The sequence below is a fragment of the Mchenga conophoros genome, linkage group LG14 (genome assembly GCF_057382185.1).
Source record: "Mchenga conophoros isolate Kocher_MC1m ecotype Shallow Benthic linkage group LG14, M_conophoros_male_GT1.1, whole genome shotgun sequence".
NCBI classification, from domain to species: Eukaryota; Metazoa; Chordata; class Actinopteri; order Cichliformes; family Cichlidae; genus Mchenga; species Mchenga conophoros.
In genome coordinates, this window is record NC_140539.1 from 24,874,759 (window position 1) to 24,898,225 (window position 23,467).

The following is a 23,467-nucleotide window of genomic DNA, read 5'->3' on the forward strand; positions in this document are numbered from 1 at the left end:
TCCACTTCCTGTGTGACTCTCTCTCCTGCGCTGTTCTGCAAAGCCGGTTGTGACACGTAGCTGTAAGGACCGCCAGGAGCGGCTCTGCGCGTTCAGTCATGTCCAGGTCCGGCCGGAGGTTCAAGCCGCTCCAGCAGAGCAGCGGGGGCGGCGGCTCGCTGCCCGGCTGTGACCGGGTCCGGATGCCCCGGGCCCGGGTGCTGCTGTTCTGCCTCCTCGGTGTTCTGGTGCTGGCGGTGGTCCTGGGAGTGTACCTGTCCAACGACACCGTCACCGGACATGTGAGCCGCGTGCCAGCGGTGGATCTGAGCAGAGACAGGGTAAGAGCTGCGACAGGAAACAAACTGAAGCTGTGCACACAGCAGGACTGATTTTATCCCCACAGACGGTCATTATGACACCTCACTGCAACCAGACCTGTTCAGTCACAGCTGTGCTACGGGTTACTTCAGACCAGTACTCCAGGATAACTTAGCTTTTATAAGAATAACTCAAATACAGCATCGCAGTCATTCCAAATCTAAATGATCAGGATCTTAATACGAAAAATCTGGCTGATAACAGCGGCTACTGTGGAGTGAGGCAATGCAAAGTTTGAATCTGGGTTTGCAGCAGTGGAGCTGAATCATATAGTGCTGCAGAGCATCTGTAATCACGCAGATGAGCCCATAGTCATTTTTACATAACTCGGATCATGCTGAAGTAATTACTGAGCTTAAATTGAATCATTGTCTGCTTATAATAACTTTAAAGTGTATCTGTGAGCAAGCTGATGTTGGCATACATGCAAAACAAATAAAGAGCCAAAGTCATTTTATATATGAGCTAAATTTTTGTTTTTTGTTTTTTTTTCTTTCTTTCTTTCTTTTCTTTTTTTCTTTTTTCTTTTTTTTACCAAAAATAGATTATTTTACTTTTATTTTAAATGAGCCAGGTAAAACATTAAAGCAGCAGGAGCCACTGTAACTATTAGAAACACAATCACACAGATAGATGCAGAAGTGAACACAGCACCAGATTATATGTTAAAAACAACAACAACAACATCAAAAACCCAACTAACTTTCAGTCAAACTTGACACCTGAAATTCACTCAGAGCTCTGAAACAGTTTCAGTCTAACCTAAAAATGAATCTTTTTGAATAGAATTACAGAGGCACTGTTCATTTTTAATGGGCAAAAGACTCGAGCTGTGAAAACATAATAATAATTTAACTTGCAAGGCCAAACCGATGTGAAGTCAGGCGTATAGTCTGCAGGTGTGATTCATGACGAGTCAGCAGTTTGGTGGGATACTGACACTCTCAGTGCAGTGGCTGATATCAACATAAAAACAGCCAGCTGTAGCATGTCGGGTGTGACATGCTTAATGATGATTTTCAGGACGTCTTTATTCATCAGTGAGTGCGTGTCCCGTGTAGTACATTGATACGTCTTATATTGCTTGACTTGTGACCATTGCAAGACAATGCTGATTCTGTGTAGCAGTGTATCACGTAGCACGTTTGTGAATCTAAGCCCTTTGAGAGGAGTCATGTGGCCAAGAGTAGCATTTTCTCTATCCTGTAATATTGACTGAAAATGAAAACTACTATTATGTAGAGGCCTACTGCTGTTTCTTCTCCCTGCTGCTGCTGCAGTCCTGACTGGGAGGCTCTCATATGAACAAATTTCACTGATCTCACTCTCACTCTTTCTGATTCATATTAAAGTCAATTTATTTCACTTAGAAGTTCTTGCACGGATCTGCCCTTCGCCAACGATCAGCAATGCTACAATTTTATATCCCACGCTCAGTTGACGGGCAGCAGTTCCAAGCACCACTTTGAGAAGTCGACATCTGTTGTGATTAAACGTGCTACATAAATAAACTGACGACCTGTCTATTTAGACACTCGGCTCCATTAATAATGAGCGCCGCAGCAGCGCAGGTGTGCCACTGATCATGTTTCACTCTGCAGCTTTTACCTATCCTCATTTTACTTTACTCCTTAGTCATGGCAGTTTAGTTTGCGTTGCCCCAAATCAGAAATAAATTACAGATTCCTGCAAATAAAAAGGTGAACAGAGCTGCTCATAGCTTCTGATCAGCAGCCCAAACCCAAAGATGTTTAATTTACTTTCATATAACACAAACAAAATCATCTTACCTTCATGTTTATGATTTGGGATTTGAATGAAGCACAAAAAGAGCTGCAAGTTTTACAAACGTCACATATGCTCTTATGTTGTTAAGCACATACAGCTGTGGCCAGAAGTTTATTCTGACTCATCACGGGCATGACTGTCATGGTAATTTTCAGCTTTTAATAATTTCTTTGAATTGTTTTTTTAGCCGTGTTGAATGATTGTACAGCATACAACTTTTAATTAATTAAAAAACAAGAGTTGTGTGCACGAGCTCAAATATATACACACCCCATTGATATTTGGTTAAATGTCCCATAGCAAGTTGCACCTCGATCGGACCATCACAACACTTCTGGTTGGATTTTGGTAGATTATATTTAAATTGTTTGGTTTCCTGGCTCAGATCACTGTCAGCTACCATGCCTCCATGGTTGACAGTAGGGCTGTTCGATATAACGAATATATATCAGATGACGATATCAAAACGTCTATGTTTCATTTTACGCTATCGTTTGTTTCGTGGTGTCGCAAAAATAAACTGCTTACGGCAATATTTTTTCATCGTTTTGATGGTCACTGTAGTGGCTATATTAATTTCTTAAAGTTCTCTCTTTCTCTTATATTTAATATAACCACACTACAGACGGACAAGCGCCTGTTTTTATGCGTTGTGGTTAGCAACAACGACGGTAACAGCATCGCGTGTCCGCTTGTTTATGTTCCACATAAACCTTTCACAATAAAGCTCAGGATCCTGTTGAGACTTTTCAAAATAAACTGAATCACGTGAAAGAGCAGATTATTTACGGATGAGAAGTAAAAGAGAGCCGTCAGGTGCTAAAAAATAAACCTTAGACTCAAACGTTAGAACAGGCTTTTCCCCGCAGCACGCTGTGTAATAAATACTCACAAAGAAAACGGCGGCTGTTACAACTTATGTCTAAAAATGTATCGTTTCATGCATCTGTTAAAAGACTCGACTCCAGCTTCATGACGCGCAGCTGGAAACACTTCCCGCAAGACGAGCTGCCCGAGAGTCACAGAATTTACAGAAAATGTTACATTTTTGTGATTTATATCGTTATCGGACGATAGAATTCTTATATCGGGATATGAGATTTTGGTCATATCGCACAGCCCTAGTTGACAGTTGCCACAGTGTTCTTAGGATTGAAACCCTTTACCCAAATGTACCCTGGCAATTCTCAGTCCATGGCAATATCAAACTAAGTTCATTGTGGACAGTGACACTGTGGCTCTCTTCCACAGCATGTCTTTTATCCTGTCTTCCTTCTCCCACCCCAACCGGTTGCGGCAGATGGCCCCGCCCTTCCATGAGCCTGGTTCTGCTGGAGGTTTCTTCCTGTTAAAAGGGAGTTTTTCCTTCCCACTGTCGGCAAAGTGCTTGCTCATAGGGGGTCATATGATTGTTGGGTTTTTCTCTGTATGTATTATTCTAGGGTCTAACTTACAATATAAAGCGCCTTTAGGTGACTGTTGTTATGAGTTGGCGCTATATAAAATCAATTGAATTGAATTGACACTGGCGTTCCAGCAGTTTACACTTATTCCTGAACATCTGAGGATGACAGTTTGAGTCTTCTTCCAGATTTTGGAAAAGTGGTGTGACATGAATAAACTGTTGATCTTGGACTCTGCAGTTGTTCAGAAATGGCTCCAAGAAACCTTCCCAGCTTATGTAAATCTACAGTTCCTTTGACTTTCCCATTATTCTGAATATTGGTCAGTACAACGATGAGTGCTGTCAAAAGCAATCTACCAGATGTAGTCAATCACAATCACTGAAGAAGTACACTGTGCATGTAAACATTTGACCACAACTGTATTTTTGGGGCCCTCCTAAGAGGTTTTGGCTTTCCACCGAAGAAAACCCATGAGGACTGTGCTAAAAACATTTTTTTTTTTTTTTTTTTTTAGTAGGGGTTAATTTTTCTTTGGCTTAAATACAGTTTTCTGTAAAACATTGCCAAAAACAACAGGAAACTGCACAGACTTGTCCTTAGTAAGGTAATGCAGACTGTTTGCCTGAACTGTGTGTGGGCTAGTTTTGCTTTGGGGCATTGAACCTTCGATAGTCAAAGGAAAAAAAACATGTTGACAAAATAGTTAAATGGAGAAAAGGAGGTGTAATATAAACACTGGAGGAACTGAATGATCCTTTAAACCCATCAGAAAGGACGTGAACCTCTGGACCACGAACATGTGGAACGTCCCATGCTCGTGTTTACAGACTGTTCTTTTTTCCCTCTCCTCCAGCTGTCCCACAAACCCAGTAAGTGCTCTCCAGCTCAGATCCGCCGTCTGGCCTCTCAGGTGGACGGCACTCGCCTGTGGGAGGCTCACCTGCGGCCCATCCTGATAGAGCGCCTCCCAGGCACGCAGGGCAGCCTGTCTGTACAGCAGGTGGGTGTAAATATATATAGCTTCCTCACTTTTACACATTCCCCCCTCATCATTAACTCCCTGCTCCACTTCAGCACATCACCTCCACCCTGTCCTCGCTGTCTGCTGGCTGGTCCATAGACCTGGACTCGTTCCAGTCCCCTACGCCTCGAGGCCAGGTCACTTTCACCAACGTCGTGGCCACTCTGGACCCTTCGGCACCTCGACGGCTGCTCCTGGCCTGCCACTATGACTCCAAGGTGCTGCCTCCAGACCCGCGAGCCCCGGAGAAGGTGTTCCTGGGGGCCAGCGATTCTGCAGTGCCCTGCGCTATGATCCTGGAGCTCGCCACCTCTCTGGATGCTCAGCTTAGGTCATTCAAACAGCAGGTGGGTTTTGTGTTGGCTGAATTTAAGCAACAGACAAAGCAGATGCTGACAGATGTGGTTCCCGCTCACGATGAAAAGTAAAGGGCTGAGATGCTGACGAGAGTCTTTCTTATTGTGTTGTTTCATCCCTCTGCTTCTGAGGCCGCAGTACTGGGGAGAAAATGCTGACTCGAGCATTATCTCTCCAGAGGGCTGTGATTTATGTAGTTACCGTAGAAACACACACTGCAACAGCACTGCAGAAAGAGAAACTCAAGCCCTGCTTTTTTTCCCCCTCACAAATTTGATTACCTCTGCTTTCTATGTTTTTCCTCTCAGAAACTTCCCGTAACTCTCCAGCTTGTGTTTTTCGACGGCGAGGAGTCATTTGAAGAATGGACCGCCACCGACTCACTGTACGGCTCGCGCCACCTGGCCGAGCGCATGGCCAACACGCCCCACCCGGCAGCCTCCTCGCACGCCAGCATGCTTCAGGCACTGGTGAGGAAGCTGCAAGCAGAAATATGTTTCCTCTGTGGTCACACTTACTTCCTGAACCAGACGCGCTCCACGCTGTCCTTCAGTTTGCACAGCTTGACTCCAGCCACGCTTTGGTCAGTCAAATCTGAAAAAGTTTCCACCTCAGACTCAGCTTCATACTTACATCTACAGGCTCTTAAGGAGAATAATGAGCCTTTTTAAGTCAGTAAATATTCATAATATGAAGGTAAAATGTGCATAAACTCATTTAAAAAACATTTTTGCACACAAAGGTCATGAGAAAGGATTATGAGAAGGTCAGGTGAGAGGGTCATGGAGTGACCCTTTGACTTACATTAACATTTAAATTACTCTGATTAAGACAAATGCCAGCTCCCGTCTCTCTAACTTCATCTCTGCAGGATCTCTTCGTGCTGCTCGACCTACTCGGTGGTCCCGATCCGCTGATTGCGAATCACTTCGATAACACTGCACGCTGGTTTGACCGCCTGATTGCTGCAGGTAAGCGTCCGCCGTAACTCCTCCACCAATGCTTGAATCCCTCCTGAACACTTGTAGACCCGATCTCTGCCTCCTCCTCCACCTTCAGAAAAGCGGCTCCATCGACAGGGTCTCCTGACGTCTCACCCCTCAGAGCAGACCTACTTCAGGAAGGATGTGTATCTCGGACCCGTGCAGGACGACCACATCCCCTTCCTTCACAAGGGTAGGTGGGAACCAGGAGTGTAGCCTGTATACCCACCCCCTGACCCCTGCAGCTGGAGGTCATCCCTCAGAGTTATTATAGTCGAAGCAAGCCACAAGACACTTCGATTAGGACTGCAGCAGCGATGCTTTCCATGAACAAAGACACTGGCAGTCCTGTACTGGTGTATTTGAATGTTTCTTTGCCTCGCTCGTGTAATTACAGTCAATCCGCAAGGGTTAAAATTTAAGAAGTTCAAAACAGGTATTGAACCTTTTAAGCTCAGTACTGTAGCACATGTCTGCCTCCAGGGATTTATCTCCTTAAAGAAGAGAAGTCACTTTCTTTAACCCATGCTCAGTCATCATACCTGCCTTCGTGTCTCTGTACAGGCGTCCCCGTGCTGCATGTCATCGCCACTCCCTTCCCACAGTTCTGGCACACACTGGAGGACACGGAGGAGAACATGCACCGCCCGACGGTGGAGAACCTGACGAAGGTCATGGCTGTGTTTGTGGCGGAGTACCTGGGCCTCTGAGCGCTGAACATAGATAGCAACGGTCCGAACAGGACTGGCGATAAACAGCGACGTGAGGAAGAGGAGAGCCTGGTGAAATTAAATAAACTGGAATCTGAACTTTACCAAAGACGTGTATCTGCTGGGCAGTCCTCGGGTTCACGTGGACAACGAATTGGACACAGCTGAGCAAAGTGTGTGAAGTGGATGGTTAAAACTTTATTACTAATACACATGCTGGGGAGCATCATACCTGAGAAGCAGCTGGGAAATGTGTCTGTGACTCTATATTAATGTTTTTGTTCTGTTCCTGTGAAAGAAAAAAAGCCGTATTAGCCTTATTGATGATTTAGCCTGTTAATAAGAGATGGAGATGCTCTTCGTCTTCTTGAGAGGGACCTGTTGTGCTCGTTTTCAGCTCCGAGATTTTTCTCTCAGACTCTGCTCAAGTAGTTTTGCATGATTTACTGATCACATGCAGCCTGAAACAAGCCTCTCCTTTTAAACTGAGCTCATTTTGATTGGCTGCCCATCATAAATAATAGAATATCTGCTCTCAGTGACATCATTCAGAGCCAAGTGTAGAAAAAAAACTGTGAAAAAGCGCATTTAGAGCACTCTCAAGCTTGAGCTTTGGCCATATGTAATAGGAGCATCCACAACTGTAGCCGTTTATGTATACATATGAAAGGAAACCAGCAAAAGCACGACGGGTCCCCCTTTAAGAACAACCTGTGACGAGCGCTGCTGCTGAGGACGCTTTTCGTAGTTTATCTGTGAGTACCTTCTCCTGACTTTACCTTCACATCAGTGAAGATCCTCATGGCCTTGGCTGTTATGAAGTGCCAGCAAGATGAAAATCATGAAGATGTTACTATGGTAAAAGATCACACCGCAGTGATTGTGAAATTATTTTATTCAGGTTCTCTTACAGTTTCAAGACATTTCAGGAAGTCGTAAACACTGAAAACGCTGTCTCCTGGTTCAGTGTGTAACCTTTGGGTATGATACATGTGGGTGCAGTTTACCAGCATGTACCCTTTAATAAAAATAATTCCCTGATCGTTATAAATGTTTTGATTTCATCTGTGAATGCAGTGTGGAGATGCACCTTTATGCCACACCTGTGATCCAGTCTGTTGGCTTTAATCTCCAGACGTCTGATGTCTGTCTTGTGTGATATTCTGTAAACGTTTAAGTCTCTGTAGGGGATCTGCTAGGTCTTGTTTTGGTAATAAACTTTCAATGACAACAGAAATTATGATGATCTATCAACCACTGGACAGCTTAAACATCTTGATGCCCTCCACATGTGTGGTGCAGTGGAGGAGGCAGTGGATGGAAAAGGGGTGGAGGTGGTTCGCTGCAGCACTGGGGACTGCCTGGAGGTGAAAGGTCGTTGTCAGAGGATGGGTAGGCTTGTTCTGAAGGTCCTCGAGAGCCTGTCTGAAAACTGAAGGATCATGAGATTTAGAAAAAAGTACAGATTAATGTCTTACTGTAGCCACAAGGTGGTGCTATTATGCAAAATTCAACGCGTGCGCCACAGTGATAAATTCTATTTACGGCATGCCAGATTAAAGTCTCCTTAAAGCGTTTTGTAGAAAGTACAACCCAGTTAAATGCTTCGCTTCACATAGATGTTTTTTTTTTCTAGTTTTAACAGGGGAAAAAATCGTTCAGCCATTCGCTTGTTTTTTCCCCACAACGTTGACTCGAACTTTCAGAATTATCAGTGAACCCTATCACTATGTGCATGAAATGCATATTAACTAAAATACCAGTTTCTTTAAACTGATATGTACTGCTTATGTAATTTAGTTTGGTGATAGAAAAAAAAGCTACTGGAAAAAAGGAGGAACTATTTTATGCCCGACTATAAGGTAAGAGAATCGAGTTAGCTTATGGTGGCAATGTTTTAAAATCACTCGGCGATTTTTTAAAAATCGGTTTCTTAACGAAAAGTATAAAATCAATGATTTCTGTAAAGACCCTATTCTATTCAATTTTAAGTTAAAGGTATGAGTAGGTGATTTTTTTTTTAGTCATTAATTTAAATTATTACAGAAAGCACAAATCCCGATTTTTATTGCTTAATGCTAAACGCCAACGGTTTGTTTATTCGGTGTATCCATTCGCTTTCTGTGGGCCACTGATGGCGCCTTCCATTAGCAGTCGCAATTTCCCTGTTCCCAGTCAGACGTTTCACCTGCAACATACACTCAAGTCTAACCTCCAATTTGACAAATCGGAGAAGCCCCAAAGCCCAAACTACGATTTAGCAATCCAGGATGGCAGCAGTGCGCTTAAACATAAGTAAAACTGCGTTTTCTTTCCTGTTTTTCGTACGTCGCTCCCAGCTCCGACTTTCGAGGTAACTAGACGCGTTCATCACTTTTTATTATTAGTATTAGTTTACATGGGGGTTCTTTGAATGATAAGAGGACAGCAGTTCAGCTTACAGCGACCTGGTGCCCTTCACTGACCCGGTAAACTCCGCTATGCGGTCCCTCTGCCGGCGGTTCTTGAACCAGTTGCTGACCTGGATGGCGGTGAGGCCGGTGGCTGCTGCTAGCTCCCGCTTTTCTCGGGTGGAGGGATACGGCTTACGGCGGTACCACTCCCTGAGGATACTCCGAGATTTTTCCTGTTTGCAGTTAAATAAAATAAATAGTGAAATATGGACATTATTATCAGAAGATATGTGAGCGATCCAGAAACTGTAATAGCATCTCTTATTAGCTGACGGGCCATGTGCATCTCTGTGTCAGGTCTTTTTCCTATTTCTTACATACATGACTTTTAGATACCTTCCTTCTACTGAGATTTGTTTTTGTCTCCACATTTTCAGTTTCCTCATTTTTTAAAGCACACATTGCACACCCCTGCTGAGCTAAACCTTTCGACTAATTGCAAAAAACCCCCAAACCTTTTATGCCTGTCAAACTATTATCTTTGGCATTTCTCATAGACTGAACTAGATTGAAGTGCCTAAAGATACCCCTTGTAGACTGCACTGGTCCATCCTTGAGTTAGGTCAGTGTTAACTGGTTCCAAATAACTAACCATCCATTCTCTTCCACTTATCCTTGTCAGGGTAGCAGGAGGGCTGGAGCCTATCCCAGCTATCACAGAACAAGAGGCAGTTCACCCTGGACAATTTGCCTAACCCCACTAACTGCATGTCTTTGGACTATGGGAGGAAATCGGAGTACCCAGAGAGATGTTCAATCTCTTCTTGCTGTCAGGCAACAGTGCTAACCAGCACGCCACCGTGCCGCTTTCTGAATAACTAACGAACACATTTTTTTTAAAAACAAAACCCATTCCTCTGAAAATATTTTTAATCCTTGTAGCTGACCTAAGTGAAACAGCAGCCAGTGTCCAAAGAAAGACTTTGAAAAAGCTTCAGAAAACCTAGAGAACTATTAGTCAAGACCACTTTAAAAATTACAAGTTCTACTCCTTAGAAGCAAAATATAAAGAAATTAGGGTGGCTCGAGATTTGCATAGCACTGTATTTTAAGCCGAAATACAATGGCATAGATGCAGCATGCTCCATAGAAATGCTTAAATTAAGTATGTGAGTAAAATACCAAGTTACATCCCACTGGTCCTATAATGCTCTGAACCAATAGTTTAAGATTAATAATACTCTTTACTCACAAAAGCAGGGTGGGACAGTTTATATTTACATATAATTAGATTCATTACTATAAAAATACTTGAAAGATAATGTTTTATGCAAAGCACAAAAATATAAATTATATATTTATGCTATAGAGGTCACATACTGTATTAAAGATGCAGTATTCCTCAGATGTGATAGTACACGACTTGTACATAGTAGTATTAGTAGCCCACAAGTACACTATGCTCCACTTCAATCAGTGCCAGTACACTACTTGATTAAATGCAGCTCACACTTCAGTTACTTAAAAACATGCAGTTTTAGTGTTTGCCTACCTTGAAGCAGTAACTGGTCTCCTCTCCGTCCCAGATGGTGTTTGGTAGAGGAAATTTTCTCCTCACGCGGTACTTCCCCACAGCTCCCAGGGGTCGGCCCCTCTGCCTCTCCGCTTCTATGTAGTGGGCTTGCAGCCAGAGCTGCTGCAGGAGCGGGTGGCTGCGTGCAGAGAAGGGGAAGCCCTCCAGCAGGGTGTAGAGGTCTGAGAAGCGCCCTTGGTGAAAGGCCACCGCGGCTTTGGCTTTTAGCACGCTCTCAAGCTCCCCGGGGCACGAGGAGGAGGAAGCAGGAGGAAGAGTGCGGAGGAAGCTGGCGAGACGATCTATGCCGCCGCTCTGCAGCAGGACCTCGCACACGCAGGTGACCTGCTCTGCTGTGAAGATCATAGCTGCATGGATGGGTCCTGAGGCGCGAGGTGAAAATATCTTCTCAGGAGAGCACCAAAGCCTTCCCTCTATGCCCTTGTGTGTGTGGATGAACAAAAACTAAGTAAACTGCATGTGTGTGTAGCATTACTCATCATACCGTGGCACAGGTAACCTGAGACCATCAGGGCTATCATAACACACCATGCATCCCCTCCTTCTCTTGTACAAACACATGCATGCACAAGCTCACACACATTTTGGTCTGACTTGCACGCAGAGTCAGAGCACGATGGTTTCTCAGTAAAAGAACACATTTGAATAAAATTTTCTTGCCAAATTAGAAGCAAAGGTTGTCACCCCCCCCTCACTCGCAATAATCTACAGTTCCAAAGTGTGGCGCATGAGGACATCCACAATAATCACAGTCTTTTCTGTAAATGTAGTTTATTACAGTATCATGTAATATAAAAAATAGAATGCATTTGAGTACAAAAATGAGAAGACGAGGCACAAATGATCCCTTTGAAAACTCAGAAACAAAAACAAAGCAAAAACACACGACATCTTTGGTTAAGTCTGGAGTCATGAATGTTACACGTCAGGCTGGAGAGTGAAAACCAATCCAGGAACATGTGTGCGTAAGCCATGCAGGCTTTAATGTCAACATACTTTGGTAAGAAATGGCTAATATGAACAAACACAATGAAAACATTTTCCTTTACCCCCCCCCCCCCCAAACAAATTTAAACACTCAGCTAAATTCAGGTTGATTTGTCCAAGCTAATGTCCTGGAAGCTGAGCTTGGAAAACCTCACGTTACAGCGTGAATTGATAATGAACATTTCCTATCCACAGCTTCTCCTCGAGGACTGTTTTAAAAACTACTAACTGATTGATGCATGCCTTAAATAGATTAAATGAGACCAACAAACACACACACATTAATGTAACTATACGTGTTTTTCTGATTTTTTTTGTACCATAATTGGCCAAAGGTTTGACCGCTTACCTGTGTTATGACAACAGAAAGGTCACACAGCTTTGATCGAGCTGTACTCAAAAATTTAACAATATCTCAAAAACACGAACCACAACTTCCTGATTAATCTTCTTGGCTCCTTATCTTTCTGTGTCACTCTTACTAAGAGACTGTGAAATGAGTCCGACCGCTGTCATAACACCGTGGCAGCGCAGCGTAAACAATATGTGAATGAAATGTGCAAAATATACAACAACAACAAAATAAAAAACACAACTGAGCTATGACCACACAACCAAAAAAAGAAAAGACACGTTTGTGTATCACTGAACAAACTCATTCATAAACGTAGACACAAAAGAATCCATATGAAGTGAATCCAGGTATTTGGTTGAGTACATAGCAAATATATATATAGCACGTTTTAGTCAGAACATCAATAACATCAAACGTGTGAGCTTTAAAATAAGGCACTTATAAGTATTAACATGCTGAGATGTTAACAGGAAACATCGCAACATGTTTTAGTGTAATGCTCTGCTGTGCTTCCTTTTAAAAGCTCAGCACAGCTTCTTTTTATCTCCCAAGAGTACTGGCTTTAAAAAAATTACACTCAGCCACTGTGCGACATAGTGTCTTATGAAGAACTAAACATGCATTGCATAGAGTATAAACCCTTTTATTTCCTCCTGTTCTATATATAGGTTTGTTTTTTTAAACAGTGCAGTGCTGAATCCTGGAAACTGCAGACAGTTCAATGATAAAAACAACACTACTAACGTGTGGTAATAAAATACTGTCATATAGCCCTTTCAGCTATGATCTAATGTTTGTGTAGATTATAATATTCGCTATATTCCTGGTCAAACTCGTTGCAACTGGGCAACAGATTCAGCCATGCTTGCCCTTAATCACCGACTGTGTTCATAGACTTAACTGACAGAACTGGTGGTGTCGATGTTCGGTGGTCAGATGTTCGGAGGGTGACATCCTGCAGGGTGGGATGAGAATCCGAACCTCTAAGTTAAAAACAAAAGTCTCCACTGTGGGTTTAGGGTGAGTTTGTGTTGTTGCTACAAGTAGCTACTCCCTTATTCACTAGGGATTGGGAAGATTTTTTATGCTGGATGCTCTTCCTGACGCAACCCCGAAAGGGATTTGGGTCTCCACCCAGAATCGAGGATCGTTTATTTGTTAGGTGAACCTGTTACACATGTAGGAGTTAAATTATCCTGACGAAAGTGTGGAAGAGGACTGGTGGATGGTGAAAATATGGTGGACTGGTGTGGCGCGAGCAGTTAGGCAGATGATCCAGTTGTTTTGAAGAGAGGTGAGTCCGACTGTTCTGTACACTCCTACTCTACACTGTGAGGAATTAAATATTAGGGATACTTGGGGTGGTAACTGGAAGAATAAGACCATGAGATGCAAGTCAGATTCTTCAAAGTTGGAGACAAAGTGAGAAGGAGCTCAGAGGAGAGCCGCTGCCCTTCTGCTTTAAAAAGAACCAGCTGAAGTGGTTCAGGGATCCGACCAGGACGACTCCACGATTGATCACTGGAAACAGTGTGCTGTTGTTGCTGGCTTGGGAATGTCTTGGTTTCCTCCTGGAAGAACTGAAGTTGATAGCTGCTTAGGCTACCTTCTACTATGACCTGGTCCAGGATGAGTGGGAGATGATGGATGAATGGATATTGCTGGAGTGTTGGCAGAATATATTCAGGCTGAATTCAGGACAGGGAGGGAACCATTTAAAGATTTTTCCCTTTTGAACAGTGTATCACTGTTGTGGATCTATATCAGAAACCCAGACGTAGTAGAGCTGAGTTAGTCCACAAAACCACAAGAAGGATCCATGACCCCTGACCCCATGACTCACAAGTCTTGGTCTAACATCAAGACTTGTGAGTCAAGCAGATTAATCCTTAAATCATCTGTGCGGATCTGATCTTTTTATAAAAAAAAAAAAAAAAAAAAGTAAGGCACATACTGATTTTAGTAAAAAATAAAATAAAAAAATCTTAATCCAAACTGAGAGGAGTAATTGAACCAGCAGGTGAATAATCCCATTCATAATAAAGAGAGCAGGAAAATTTCCAGCTAGCACCACAATGGCATCTGGTCTACTGAGTGAGAATTGCTGCTGTAGGTTATAAAAAAATATGGTGATCTTATATGATGCATGATGTGGGATAAAAATGTTTCAAGTCATCCAAACAAGACAAACAGATCTGTGGTGTTGAACCAGTTTTAAAAACTATAAGCCCAGCTCATCATCCACAGGGACAGACTGAAGCTGAGTAAGGATTTTTGATTCTCCATCGATTTCCTCTGGATTCCCAAGTGGCGAGCTGGCTTCCACATCCTGCTCTGGAGAGGGGCTGCCCAGGAGCAGCGACTCACCACCAGGTAGACCCAACAAGGCTGGGTCCACAGGTAGGTCCCCCTTGGTGCGGACGTCAAACAGAGTTAAACTGGCTGAAGTGGAGAGGGGCACTGGGCTCCACACTGGCTGGGGCATTTGGCTATTTGGTGTCACTCCAGTGTACATGGGGCTGAGCGTGAGCATGCTTTCTGGAGTCAGAGCATTCTGCGTTGTCGGGGTGGCCGTTGGGTCCAGCGGGTGAGGGGAGGGGATTGCGTGCACTTGGCTGGTTTGGATGAGAGTCTCTTGAGCACAGTATGGTGGAGATGAGCTGATGAAGTTCAGGGGAGATGATGCGGCGAGGCTGCTGGGCGTTGGTGTTGAAGGCTGTGAGACTACGGGAAAGGTAGAAGGGTTAAGAATGGGGATCACTCCGTTTGTAGAGATGGTGGAAGCGTCAGGGACTGGTTTCAGGGGCAAACTGGTGAGCTGAATGCCTGCTGGGATGGTCAGAATCAGCTTGCCTTGCTGGACACTCAGGTAGGGGCTACCACCGAGGAGAAGGTTACCTATGAATATGAATGATAAATGATAAACTGGCAACAATCTAAACAATATAACCAGATTCAGCTGATATAAAAAGCAATGGGGCTATATCTTATAAGTGCATGCAGCAATCCAAGTTATAGATCAATACTTTTAATGAGTGTTTTACAGAATGGCATATATATATATATATATAATATCATACAGAAACAGAACATGTTTCTGAAAGCATTATTTTCTTTTATGTTTGGTTTTGTAGTGCTATCAATGGAAAAAAAACAAACACTGTACTGATAAATATTCCTCAAATTTTCCCAGGTACATACTAACTTGCGGGTAGATGCTTATATTAAACATGTCCAGTGTTGCACATAATGAGGTCAGAGGATCTGAGCAGAACCACAGGCTTCAGATAACTTTTCATAGTGTTGGCTTTGGATGATGTTATTTAGAATGGATATTCCCTCATGCGGTCATCTCAGGCACACGGCAACCTGCTGTTCAAACTTTTATTTATGAATGGATGCCAATCAGAATCAAATAGATTCAACTTTTCCCCCTATAGAGACGACATTTGAGGACCTCCCCAGTACACCCAATGATAAGCTTTGATACCTCAGTATATAATAAAGACGTAGTTTGATGACAATTTGAATAGTTTCTGGGTTTTTCCAAGGGTAGGTGGGTAGCAAAATATTAATCATAACCAATTCTGATTAAGCAAAAAATGTCAATGTCTGCTCGTCTTTGACTTGTGTGACATGTTGTTGATTATTTGCAAGACAAAACCCCCAAAAAACATGTCTGTCATTGTTTTTTCTTTCTGCACCACATAAACAATCAATGATGATCTATTAATCAATAATTAAAAAGATTTTTCTGAGTCCTAAAACATTCAAATGTCTTTGCGCACTCTTTCTGACTAACAGTAACTTCAAAAATTTCACCTTTTCTGACTGTAAATACAATCAGTTCATGTGAATATGAAAAAGAAGTCATGTCTGAGAAGCTGGAAGCAGTAACAAATACACACACATAGATATATGTACGGTATATATAATTATTAATCAATAATCAGTTAATTTTCTCTTAGTTCTGGGTGCTACATTTTTTAAATATTTAATGAATTGAGAATACCTGGAGGGGTAGAGGGTAGCTGAATGATGCCGGAGTTTAGGAGCTGCACCGTAGGGGCCGTGCTGGCTGGAGGAGCTACGCTCTGAATGGGCCTCAGCTGGTTTAACCTGAGAGGAGCCTGTGGGACCCCTCCAGCTGCAGGAGCTGAAGTGAGGATCTGTAATGGTAGACGGGCAGAAGGGATGGAGATAGAAGGACTTGCAGGTACCACCTGTGGGAAAGAGATGGTGGAGGAAGTTTGGATGGAGGAGACTGGTACCAGCTGGGGCACAGAGAGTGGGACGAGCTGTGCCGGTGTGCCACCTTTGGCCTGGGGGACTGGGACGACTTGTGTTGGGGAAGAGATGGAAATAACCTGCGGTGTCTGGATTTTGCTGGGTGTACAGTTTGTGGTCTGCTCCCCCAGTTGTTGCATCACGTGCTGGGGGAGCTGACTGTTGTTGAGCGGTGAGATGGAAACTATGGTTGTGGCACCTTCAGACATAGCTGCCGAGGCTTCCTGTTGCTGCTGTGCCAGTCTGTTTCCTGTGTTCAGAGTCTGGGGGCTTTGAAATTGAGGCGCTGGTGAGGTGAGGGGGGATACTGGGACCAGCTGAGGGCACTGGGATACCTGGGCTCCCGAAGAGTGCTGAACCAGATGAGATACTGGTATACCCTGGATGGAAGGCACAACCTGGGGCAGAGAGAAAACCTGAGGGGTGCAGTTGCTGGTTGAAATCACAGAGCTAGGAGGGTTGAGGCTGGTAGAGGGAGCAGTAGCAGAGATGCTATACTCCCCTTGCTCCCCTGCAGAACTGGAGACAAGCATGCCTGCAGATGACAGAGATGCTGGGAGGGGGAGGGAGTCCTGGCGTTGGTGGTTTTGTGTTAAAACTAGTGAAGAGAGGCTGGTTGGTGAGGAAGAGGAAGAAGAGGATGATACCGTCTGGCTGCTGCCCTCTGATTCGGAAACACTGATGAAGCCCATTGCACTGTCACTCTCGGTCTTGGTTTGCAGGGGAAGAGAAATGATGGGGTTCGAGACAGGCGTGACGTTAGTGTTAAGAACAACTGCTGGAACGCCGCTCGGCTTGGCCTCCATTTCTGAAACTTCCTGCTCCACCCCAGAAACAGCTTGCTGTGGCTGCTGCACACCAACCCCAGATTTGGTTATTACTTGAGCCCCGTTCAGTATTAAAGGAGAGCTGGTTCCAACAGGACTCAGTGTGACGGTCTGGCAATCACCTAAATTTATCCCATTAATTATAACACCAGCACCACTGCTGGAGATCAGGGAGTTGCCATTGAGCAGAGAGGCGGTGAGGAAGCCGCTGGACCCGTTGAGGATGAGCTGGCCTCCAGTGCTGGACGGGACCGCAGAGACAGAGATGATGGAAGCTGTGGAGCCGGCAGCCTCGTCTGGTTTGTCGGGAGTGTCGTCCATCGCACTCGCCTCATCCTCAGTGCTGTGGTTCCCATCGGACTCACTGAAATGGTCAAATATAAAAGGACAGAAGCACACACAGACAAATGAGTTTTTAATGTTACAAGAAATGAACGAAAATACACAATTAGATCAACTCACAAATAAAACAAAACCTTAAGACTGAAAAATGTTTGATTCAAAAAGTAGCTACTTGTAAGACTGCAGCTAATAATTATATATTCATTATTTTTATAAAATTCAGCCCACGATTTTCAGTCTAACCAAAAAGAGGAAAAAGCCTCAACTCTTTTACAACAGAATTTAAAGTCAGTGAATATGTGTCTGTTTGGAAAGAGCTCAAATTATTAATCAATAATCAGACTTGCTGTTGGTTAATTTTCTGTTAAACTAACTAGGTAAATAATTAACTAAGCAGCCAGATAAAGAGGCAAACACTCCTCTCCAGCACCAGAGGCAAGGAGTGTGATTCCCCCTGAATTTTGAATCCACGGTCCACCACCCAAGAGGAGAGGTGTGCACATCAGGATAACCCACAATATCCAGAATCTAATTCACTGCTGCCCCATAATGGACTGGTTCTCATAGCACTCTTCTACTTAAGCGCTGTTTTTTTTAAAGTTGTTTCTATCCAACTTCACACACATTCATACTGCGATGGATGCATCTGAGAGCAACTTGGGGTTAATATCTTGCCCAAGGATATTTGGCATGCAGACGGGAGTAGACGAGGAGTGAACCACCAACCTTCCGATTAGCAGGTGACCTGCTACAACAATAGAGAGAAAACCCCAAGAATCAGACAATCCTCTATGAGCACTTGGTGACAGTGGGAAGGAAAAACTCCCTTTTAACAGGAAGAAACCTCCGGCAGAATCAGGCTCAGGGAGTGACGGCCATCTGCCACAACTGATTGTGGTGAGAGAAGACAGGACAGAAGACACACTATGGAAACAGCCAAAGATTAAAAATAACCAGTAATTAAATGCAGAGTGAAGAAGAAACGCTCAGTGCAGCCCAAGATTATTGCAGTGCAACTAAGGGAGGATTCACAATCACCTGAGCCAGCCCTAACTATATGCTTCATCAACAAGGAAAGTTTCAAGCCTACTTTTAAAAATAGAAGAGGGGCCTCCACATCAGCACCGGGGTAGGAGTGTAAAAGAAGTCGAAACAGGAAAGAGAGAAATCCCAAAGTCTTCTTCAGAAAGTTTCATCTGTCTCAGCTGCTGGAGCATCTCCCTCTCTGTAATGTGGGAGTTTCTGAGCTCCTGCACCAGTACGTCACTGAACACAGTTCAGAGGTGCCCGACAAGCAGAAACGACACCAGGACGTGGCAGTTGTGATGTCACTTTTGGCGCGTGCTGCAATTTGTTGTGGTGCCAATGGCGAGTATAAACCGGCTATTAAGGGACTTAGGATGAATCTCATCCATCCTCCAGGGCCAGGCCGCTAGAGACTAATCAACTATTCATTACAACTATAAATAGATAAATAGATGTATTTGTCCCCACGGGGAAGTCACCTGACATTTGCAGACACCTCAAATAAAACAATCCCATCAACATAAGACAAGCACACGTTAAACACTCTTTCACTCTTCCTGTATCGTAGGGATGACTTTGGCCACACGAACTGAGCAGGCTGTGTGTTGCTCATGTTCAGACGTTTGATGGCTCGAGGAATAAAAGATAGAGTCGACCCATTTGTGAACAAGACGGGACAATGACACCATGCAGATGGTAAAAAAAATCTAATTTAAGCTCTGTGTATATAATATTACAGGATTCAAATCTATTAGACTGAGCAAGCAACCTTCATCGTACCAAGTAACACTCTCTTTTCTTCTAACTGCACTCTGCTGTTTCCATTACCATCATGTGAAACTTTAAATGTGATATAAATGCATTATTTAAGATTCAATATTACTAGAATACTAAAAAAAACAAAAAAACAAAGCAAACCACTTTCCAAAAGCACATCCAATCAGCAATATACTGTCACTCTTAAATATGTTAAATATTTCTAATTCAAAACTAGGATGCCTGCAAGTTTTAAAGTTTGCCTCAGCAGGATGTTTGATTTTAAAGGGAGAGTAGCCTCCACTTTAAGGTGCAGAAATCATTTTGTATCCGTCCGGAAATCCTAACATAATCAAAGCGTTCTTCTAATGCCGACGTTCTCCAACAGTTTCTGGCATGCCTCCTTTAGAAGAAGCTACTTTCAGCTGATCCCTTATTAACAAAGGGTCGCCACAGCAGGTAGCTGCACGTTTGATTTGACTGCACTGTACAGCGACTTTGTCGTTTCAACTGAGGGAATGCAGGTTAAATATTTGCTAACAGGCTCATTTACACTAATGTTTACTGGTGATCTTTGTTCCTGTGAATTAAGGCAAAAATACTTATTGGTGCTGTTTTAGAGACTTTATAATACAGTAGTCAGTTACGGACTCTAAAAACCTTTATAAATGCAACATCAGGATTATTACAAAAAGTGGGGCTCAAAGTTGCTGTATGATCACCTACCTACCTACTGACATTAATCCTAATTTTTAAGTTTTAGTCTTTGTCACTTTGGTCAAGTTTGTCAGCACAACATGCATCAGGAGGTTCTGAGGCTTTGTTTTTTTAAGACTGACATTAATCAGACACGATGAGTTGCGTGTCCCAGTTTTAAAACAGAATCTAACCGAATCTTTTCTAAAGAAACTAAACTAAAATGAGCAAAAACTCTGTGGAAATGTAACAAACTAAGATGAATTGATAATAAAACTTCTAAATAAGCTGGAATATGTTCTTATCACTTGGATACATTTGGTGATATGTGGTTAATGTGTGAAAATAAAGCATCCTGGTAGCCCCAGTCTGCCAGACCGTGGGGTTTGATACAGCACAGCAAACTTATCTTTCTTATCTTTTCACAAACTTCCCCTCCCACTGCTTGCAGAAATCTTCATTTTAAAACTGTGATTTCAGCCTCCCCCCACACTCCCACCTTTGCCTTAGTTTACGCTCTTTTCCTCCCCTAACCTTTGTCACCCTGTGGCTCTGCAGGATGCGGTGCAGGGTTTCAGGAAACTTGAGCCACAGTGGGCGCCTAGATCTCACATTTCATAACAAAGCAACATGCTCTTGGTGTCAGACATGTGTGGCCTCACTGCTGTCAGAAGTCACCTCCTGTTTGTCTTCCTACTTCGTGCCATTTCTGAGTTTTGCCACACTGATTTGTGCACTCCTGCAGGCAGCCCTCTGTAGGTCTGCGCGCTTTTTAATTGGTAAGCTTTTATGTGCTGCTTTCAGTGACTTTTCTGATAAGCCCTCGCTATAAAAGACAAAGTAAAGAAAAAAAAGCTTCGTTCAGATAAACACAGGACAGCTAAAAACAGCAGCTGCTGCCGCTCAGGCTGTGACTCCTTGCTTGCTACCAAACTTAGAGCGCAAACAGAGATAAAGGCGACAGCTGGATTGTGTTTCCAGTGTTGCGGGTCTTGCCTTTTGCTGTGGGTCCCGGACGGGGTCCTGTCCCTCTGCCTGCGGTTCTTGAACCAGTTGCTGACCTGCGTGAGGGATAGCCCGGTGATTTTGGCCAGGTTTTTCTTCTCGTCCGGAGTGGGATACCTGTTGCTCTTGTAGCACTCTTTCAGGGCATTGCGGGACTTCTCTTTGAAGCAGTACACGGTCTCTTCTCCGTCCCAGATGGTTTTGGGTAGGGGGAACTTCTTTCTGAGCCGGTACTTGTCCACTGCGCCCAGGCTACGGCCCCGGGACCTCTCCGCCTCCTTGTAGCGGGCTTTGAGGTACAGGTCCTGCAGGAACCCGTGGTTAGACGGGTGGAAGTTGTGGCTTTCCAGGATGGCGTACAGCTCCTTGAATTCCTCCCGGTGGAAAGCCACCAGTGCCTGGGCCTTTAGCAGGGTCTCGTTGCCACGTAGCAGCTCGGACGAAGGAGGTATAGTGGAGAGAAATCTCCACAGGCGATCCACATTGCCCGCCTGCAGAAGGGCCTCGCACAGACATGAGACCTGGTCAGTGGAAAAACTCAGCGCCGACTTTTGGAAACTTTGGAGCAGTTGTTCCGAAATTTGGAGCGGATCTTTCTCTTCTTTGGTCTCCGACCCCGCTGGCTCCCCTGTGCTGTTCTCAGATTGTTCTGTGGACTCCAAAGACAAGGAAGCCATTTTCACTTTAACTTTTTTTTCCACCCGTAGTTCCTCCTCCTCCTCCTCCTCGCTCCCTCCCTCTGCAGCGCCGTCCTCTCTCCCATCCTCCAAACCGCGAGCGTGCTCGATGAACAACGGCGGCCACGCCCCTTTGTTCTTCAAGCCGCACAGACATCGGAGGGAAAGCAAGAGCGGTTGCTTCTGATTATCAAATAATCCGATGCAAAGACTGATACGGAGCATTTACATAATTTATTTTTTAATGAAGCAATGGTAATTAAAAAGCTTTGCTTTTGGATATCTGACATTTTTAAGACATCCCGGTAAATTTCTAGGAGGTAAATTAGGCTTTTATTTTGGAGAAGAAATCTCACATAGAGCTTTTATTTTGGAAACCCCCCCAAAAAACACATCCCCCATAGCTTGAGTATTTAATTTGGAAAAATGAAACTTTAAAGCAGGGGCGAAACTGGGACTGTTGAAGGGGGCCACACGAATAAGCAACCCTCCACAACAGTCCCAGTTTCTCGTGTGGCCCCTTTGGATTCTGAATTGCAGGCCTCTCCTTGTAAATATATACAATGTCAAACTGTAAGTGAGAATTTAAACACTCACAAATGTATATGTAAAATGTTTAATACTACATTTTTTTTCTTACTGCCTTGTAATAGTAAATACTTTATAAATGTACTTTGAGTCCCGAAGTTCTCATTTAGTCAAGTCAAGTCAAGTGGCTTTATTGTCATTTCAACCATGTGTACAGTACACAGTAAAACGAGACAACGGTCCTCCAAGACCACAGTGCTACATATAGCATATAACAGACAATCAACACAGGACTACATAAAGTGCAATGCGCAAAAATTGCAACAAAACAAAACAAAGACAGTACCACACCAGACAGAACAGAACGATGCAGACACAACACTGCAATAGAAATGTGCAAAAGACTGAATATTGTGCAAAAAGTCACTTGGTGTATGAAGGTGTGTGTGTGTGTGTGTGTGTGTGTGTGTGTGTGTGTGTGTGTGTGTGTGTGTGTGTGTGCGCGCGTGCTACATAATAGTTTAACATTTATGTTGTTCAGCACCTATTCAATGGTTTAGTATTTTGGAGTTAAGAATGCCATATTTTCATGTATAACCTCCAATAATGTCCAAAAAAAAAATACAAACAAACAAACAAAACACTAAACTGTCCCTTTCTTATCATTTTGAATTACATTCAATATTATTGCTGAAGCTACACTGTAAACAATATTTATTATCATAGTTGAAGTGCAACAAATAATAGCTATGTAGGCTGCTGTAAAATAAAAATATATAATAATAATATCTGTGTAAATGAACCTGCTATAATCTGCTAAATATATGTGATTATTCTGATTAATAACAGATTACCTGTTAGAAGTCATTCTTGGCCAGCCTTTAGTGATGCTTTTATTCAAGGGCAATGCTGGTTGCATGTGTTTTATGTGTGTTGTGCATCGTGTATGGCCATGTTTCCCTGTTTGTTCAGGCTGAACATGTTGTCATCACTTTTCTGTGTGCCTGAGGTGGTTGCCTAATGCAAATACTCTCAGTATAAACGCATGCGTGTAGGCACACACAAACGTGTTTAAGTGCAACTGTAACAGGGTCATAAATCACATTGTTATAATTACCCAAAATGTGTTCTAAACCCCCAAACCGTTCCTTTTATACCTGACTTTTAGGACCTCCAAGCCCGTAGTTATGTTCATTGTCAGTTAGAGCCCCTCCTCATTCTTTTCTTCTTCTTCTTTGGTGCAATCCTATAAATACAGTGTACCCCTTTGTCTCTCCCCTTTTCTACAATTCCCCTGTGGGAGAGGTGGGTGTCATTTCTTTCCAACACTTTAAAACACACATGGTCTCTTGTGTTCTGGGGGCCTCTG

At 43.5% G+C, this 23,467-nt stretch overlaps 3 protein-coding genes across 4 annotated transcripts; 1 reads left to right on the top strand and 2 right to left on the bottom strand.

Moving 5' to 3' along the window:
- Positions 1-92: 92 nt before the first annotated feature.
- On the top strand, positions 93-7,862 carry qpctla (glutaminyl-peptide cyclotransferase-like a). Its single transcript, XM_085243561.1, has 7 exons — positions 93-320; positions 4,408-4,554; positions 4,629-4,922; positions 5,241-5,402; positions 5,804-5,903; positions 5,992-6,108; positions 6,480-7,862. Exons 1-7 carry the CDS (start codon positions 99-101, stop codon positions 6,623-6,625), a joined length of 1,188 nt encoding a protein of 395 aa, XP_085099687.1. The 5' UTR covers positions 93-98; the 3' UTR covers positions 6,626-7,862.
- Positions 7,856-10,957, bottom strand: six9 (SIX homeobox 9). 2 transcript variants are annotated; one of them, XM_085243563.1, is made up of 3 exons: positions 10,571-10,957; positions 9,091-9,251; positions 7,856-8,057 (listed from the first exon to the last, which is right to left on the bottom strand). In XM_085243563.1, the coding sequence occupies exons 1-3, from the start codon at positions 10,955-10,957 to the stop codon at positions 7,892-7,894; spliced, it is 714 nt and encodes a 237-aa protein (XP_085099689.1). In that variant the 3' UTR covers positions 7,856-7,891. The 2 variants fall into 2 exon arrangements, with proteins under 2 accessions (XP_085099689.1, XP_085099688.1); XM_085243562.1 differs by having other exon boundaries at positions 9,067-9,251.
- A 415-nt stretch (positions 10,958-11,372) lies between these two features.
- six5 (SIX homeobox 5) lies at positions 11,373-21,606 on the bottom strand. Its single transcript, XM_085243564.1, has 3 exons — positions 20,885-21,606; positions 15,967-17,432; positions 11,373-14,852 (listed from the first exon to the last, which is right to left on the bottom strand). The coding sequence occupies exons 1-3, from the start codon at positions 21,568-21,570 to the stop codon at positions 14,176-14,178; spliced, it is 2,829 nt and encodes a 942-aa protein (XP_085099690.1). The 5' UTR covers positions 21,571-21,606; the 3' UTR covers positions 11,373-14,175.
- Positions 21,607-23,467: the final 1,861 nt, after the last annotated feature.

Bases quoted from the DNA above. Each gene is read 5' to 3' on its own strand.
- six5 (XM_085243564.1), bottom strand. From the start codon at position 21,570: ATGGCTTCCTTGTCTTTGGAGTCCACAGAACAATCTGAGAACAGCACA. The intron at 17,433-20,884 runs GCAAGACCCGCA...TGACCATTTCAG, and splicing joins TCCGGGACCCACAGCAAAAG to TGAGTCCGATGGGAACCACA. The intron at 14,853-15,966 runs GTATTCTCAATT...TCATATTCATAG, and splicing joins GCTACCCTCTACCCCTCCAG to GTAACCTTCTCCTCGGTGGT.
- six9 (XM_085243562.1), bottom strand. From the start codon at position 10,957: ATGATCTTCACAGCAGAGCAGGTCACCTGCGTGTGCGAGGTCCTGCTG. The intron at 9,252-10,570 runs GTAGGCAAACAC...AACTGCAAACAG, and splicing joins AGACCAGTTACTGCTTCAAG to GAAAAATCTCGGAGTATCCT. The intron at 8,058-9,066 runs GTAAGCTGAACT...ATGATCCTTCAG, and splicing joins GTGAAGGGCACCAGGTCGCT to TTTTCAGACAGGCTCTCGAG.
- qpctla (XM_085243561.1), top strand. From the start codon at position 99: ATGTCCAGGTCCGGCCGGAGGTTCAAGCCGCTCCAGCAGAGCAGCGGG. The intron at 321-4,407 runs GTAAGAGCTGCG...CCTCTCCTCCAG, and splicing joins TGGATCTGAGCAGAGACAGG to CTGTCCCACAAACCCAGTAA. The intron at 5,403-5,803 runs GTGAGGAAGCTG...TCATCTCTGCAG, and splicing joins CCAGCATGCTTCAGGCACTG to GATCTCTTCGTGCTGCTCGA.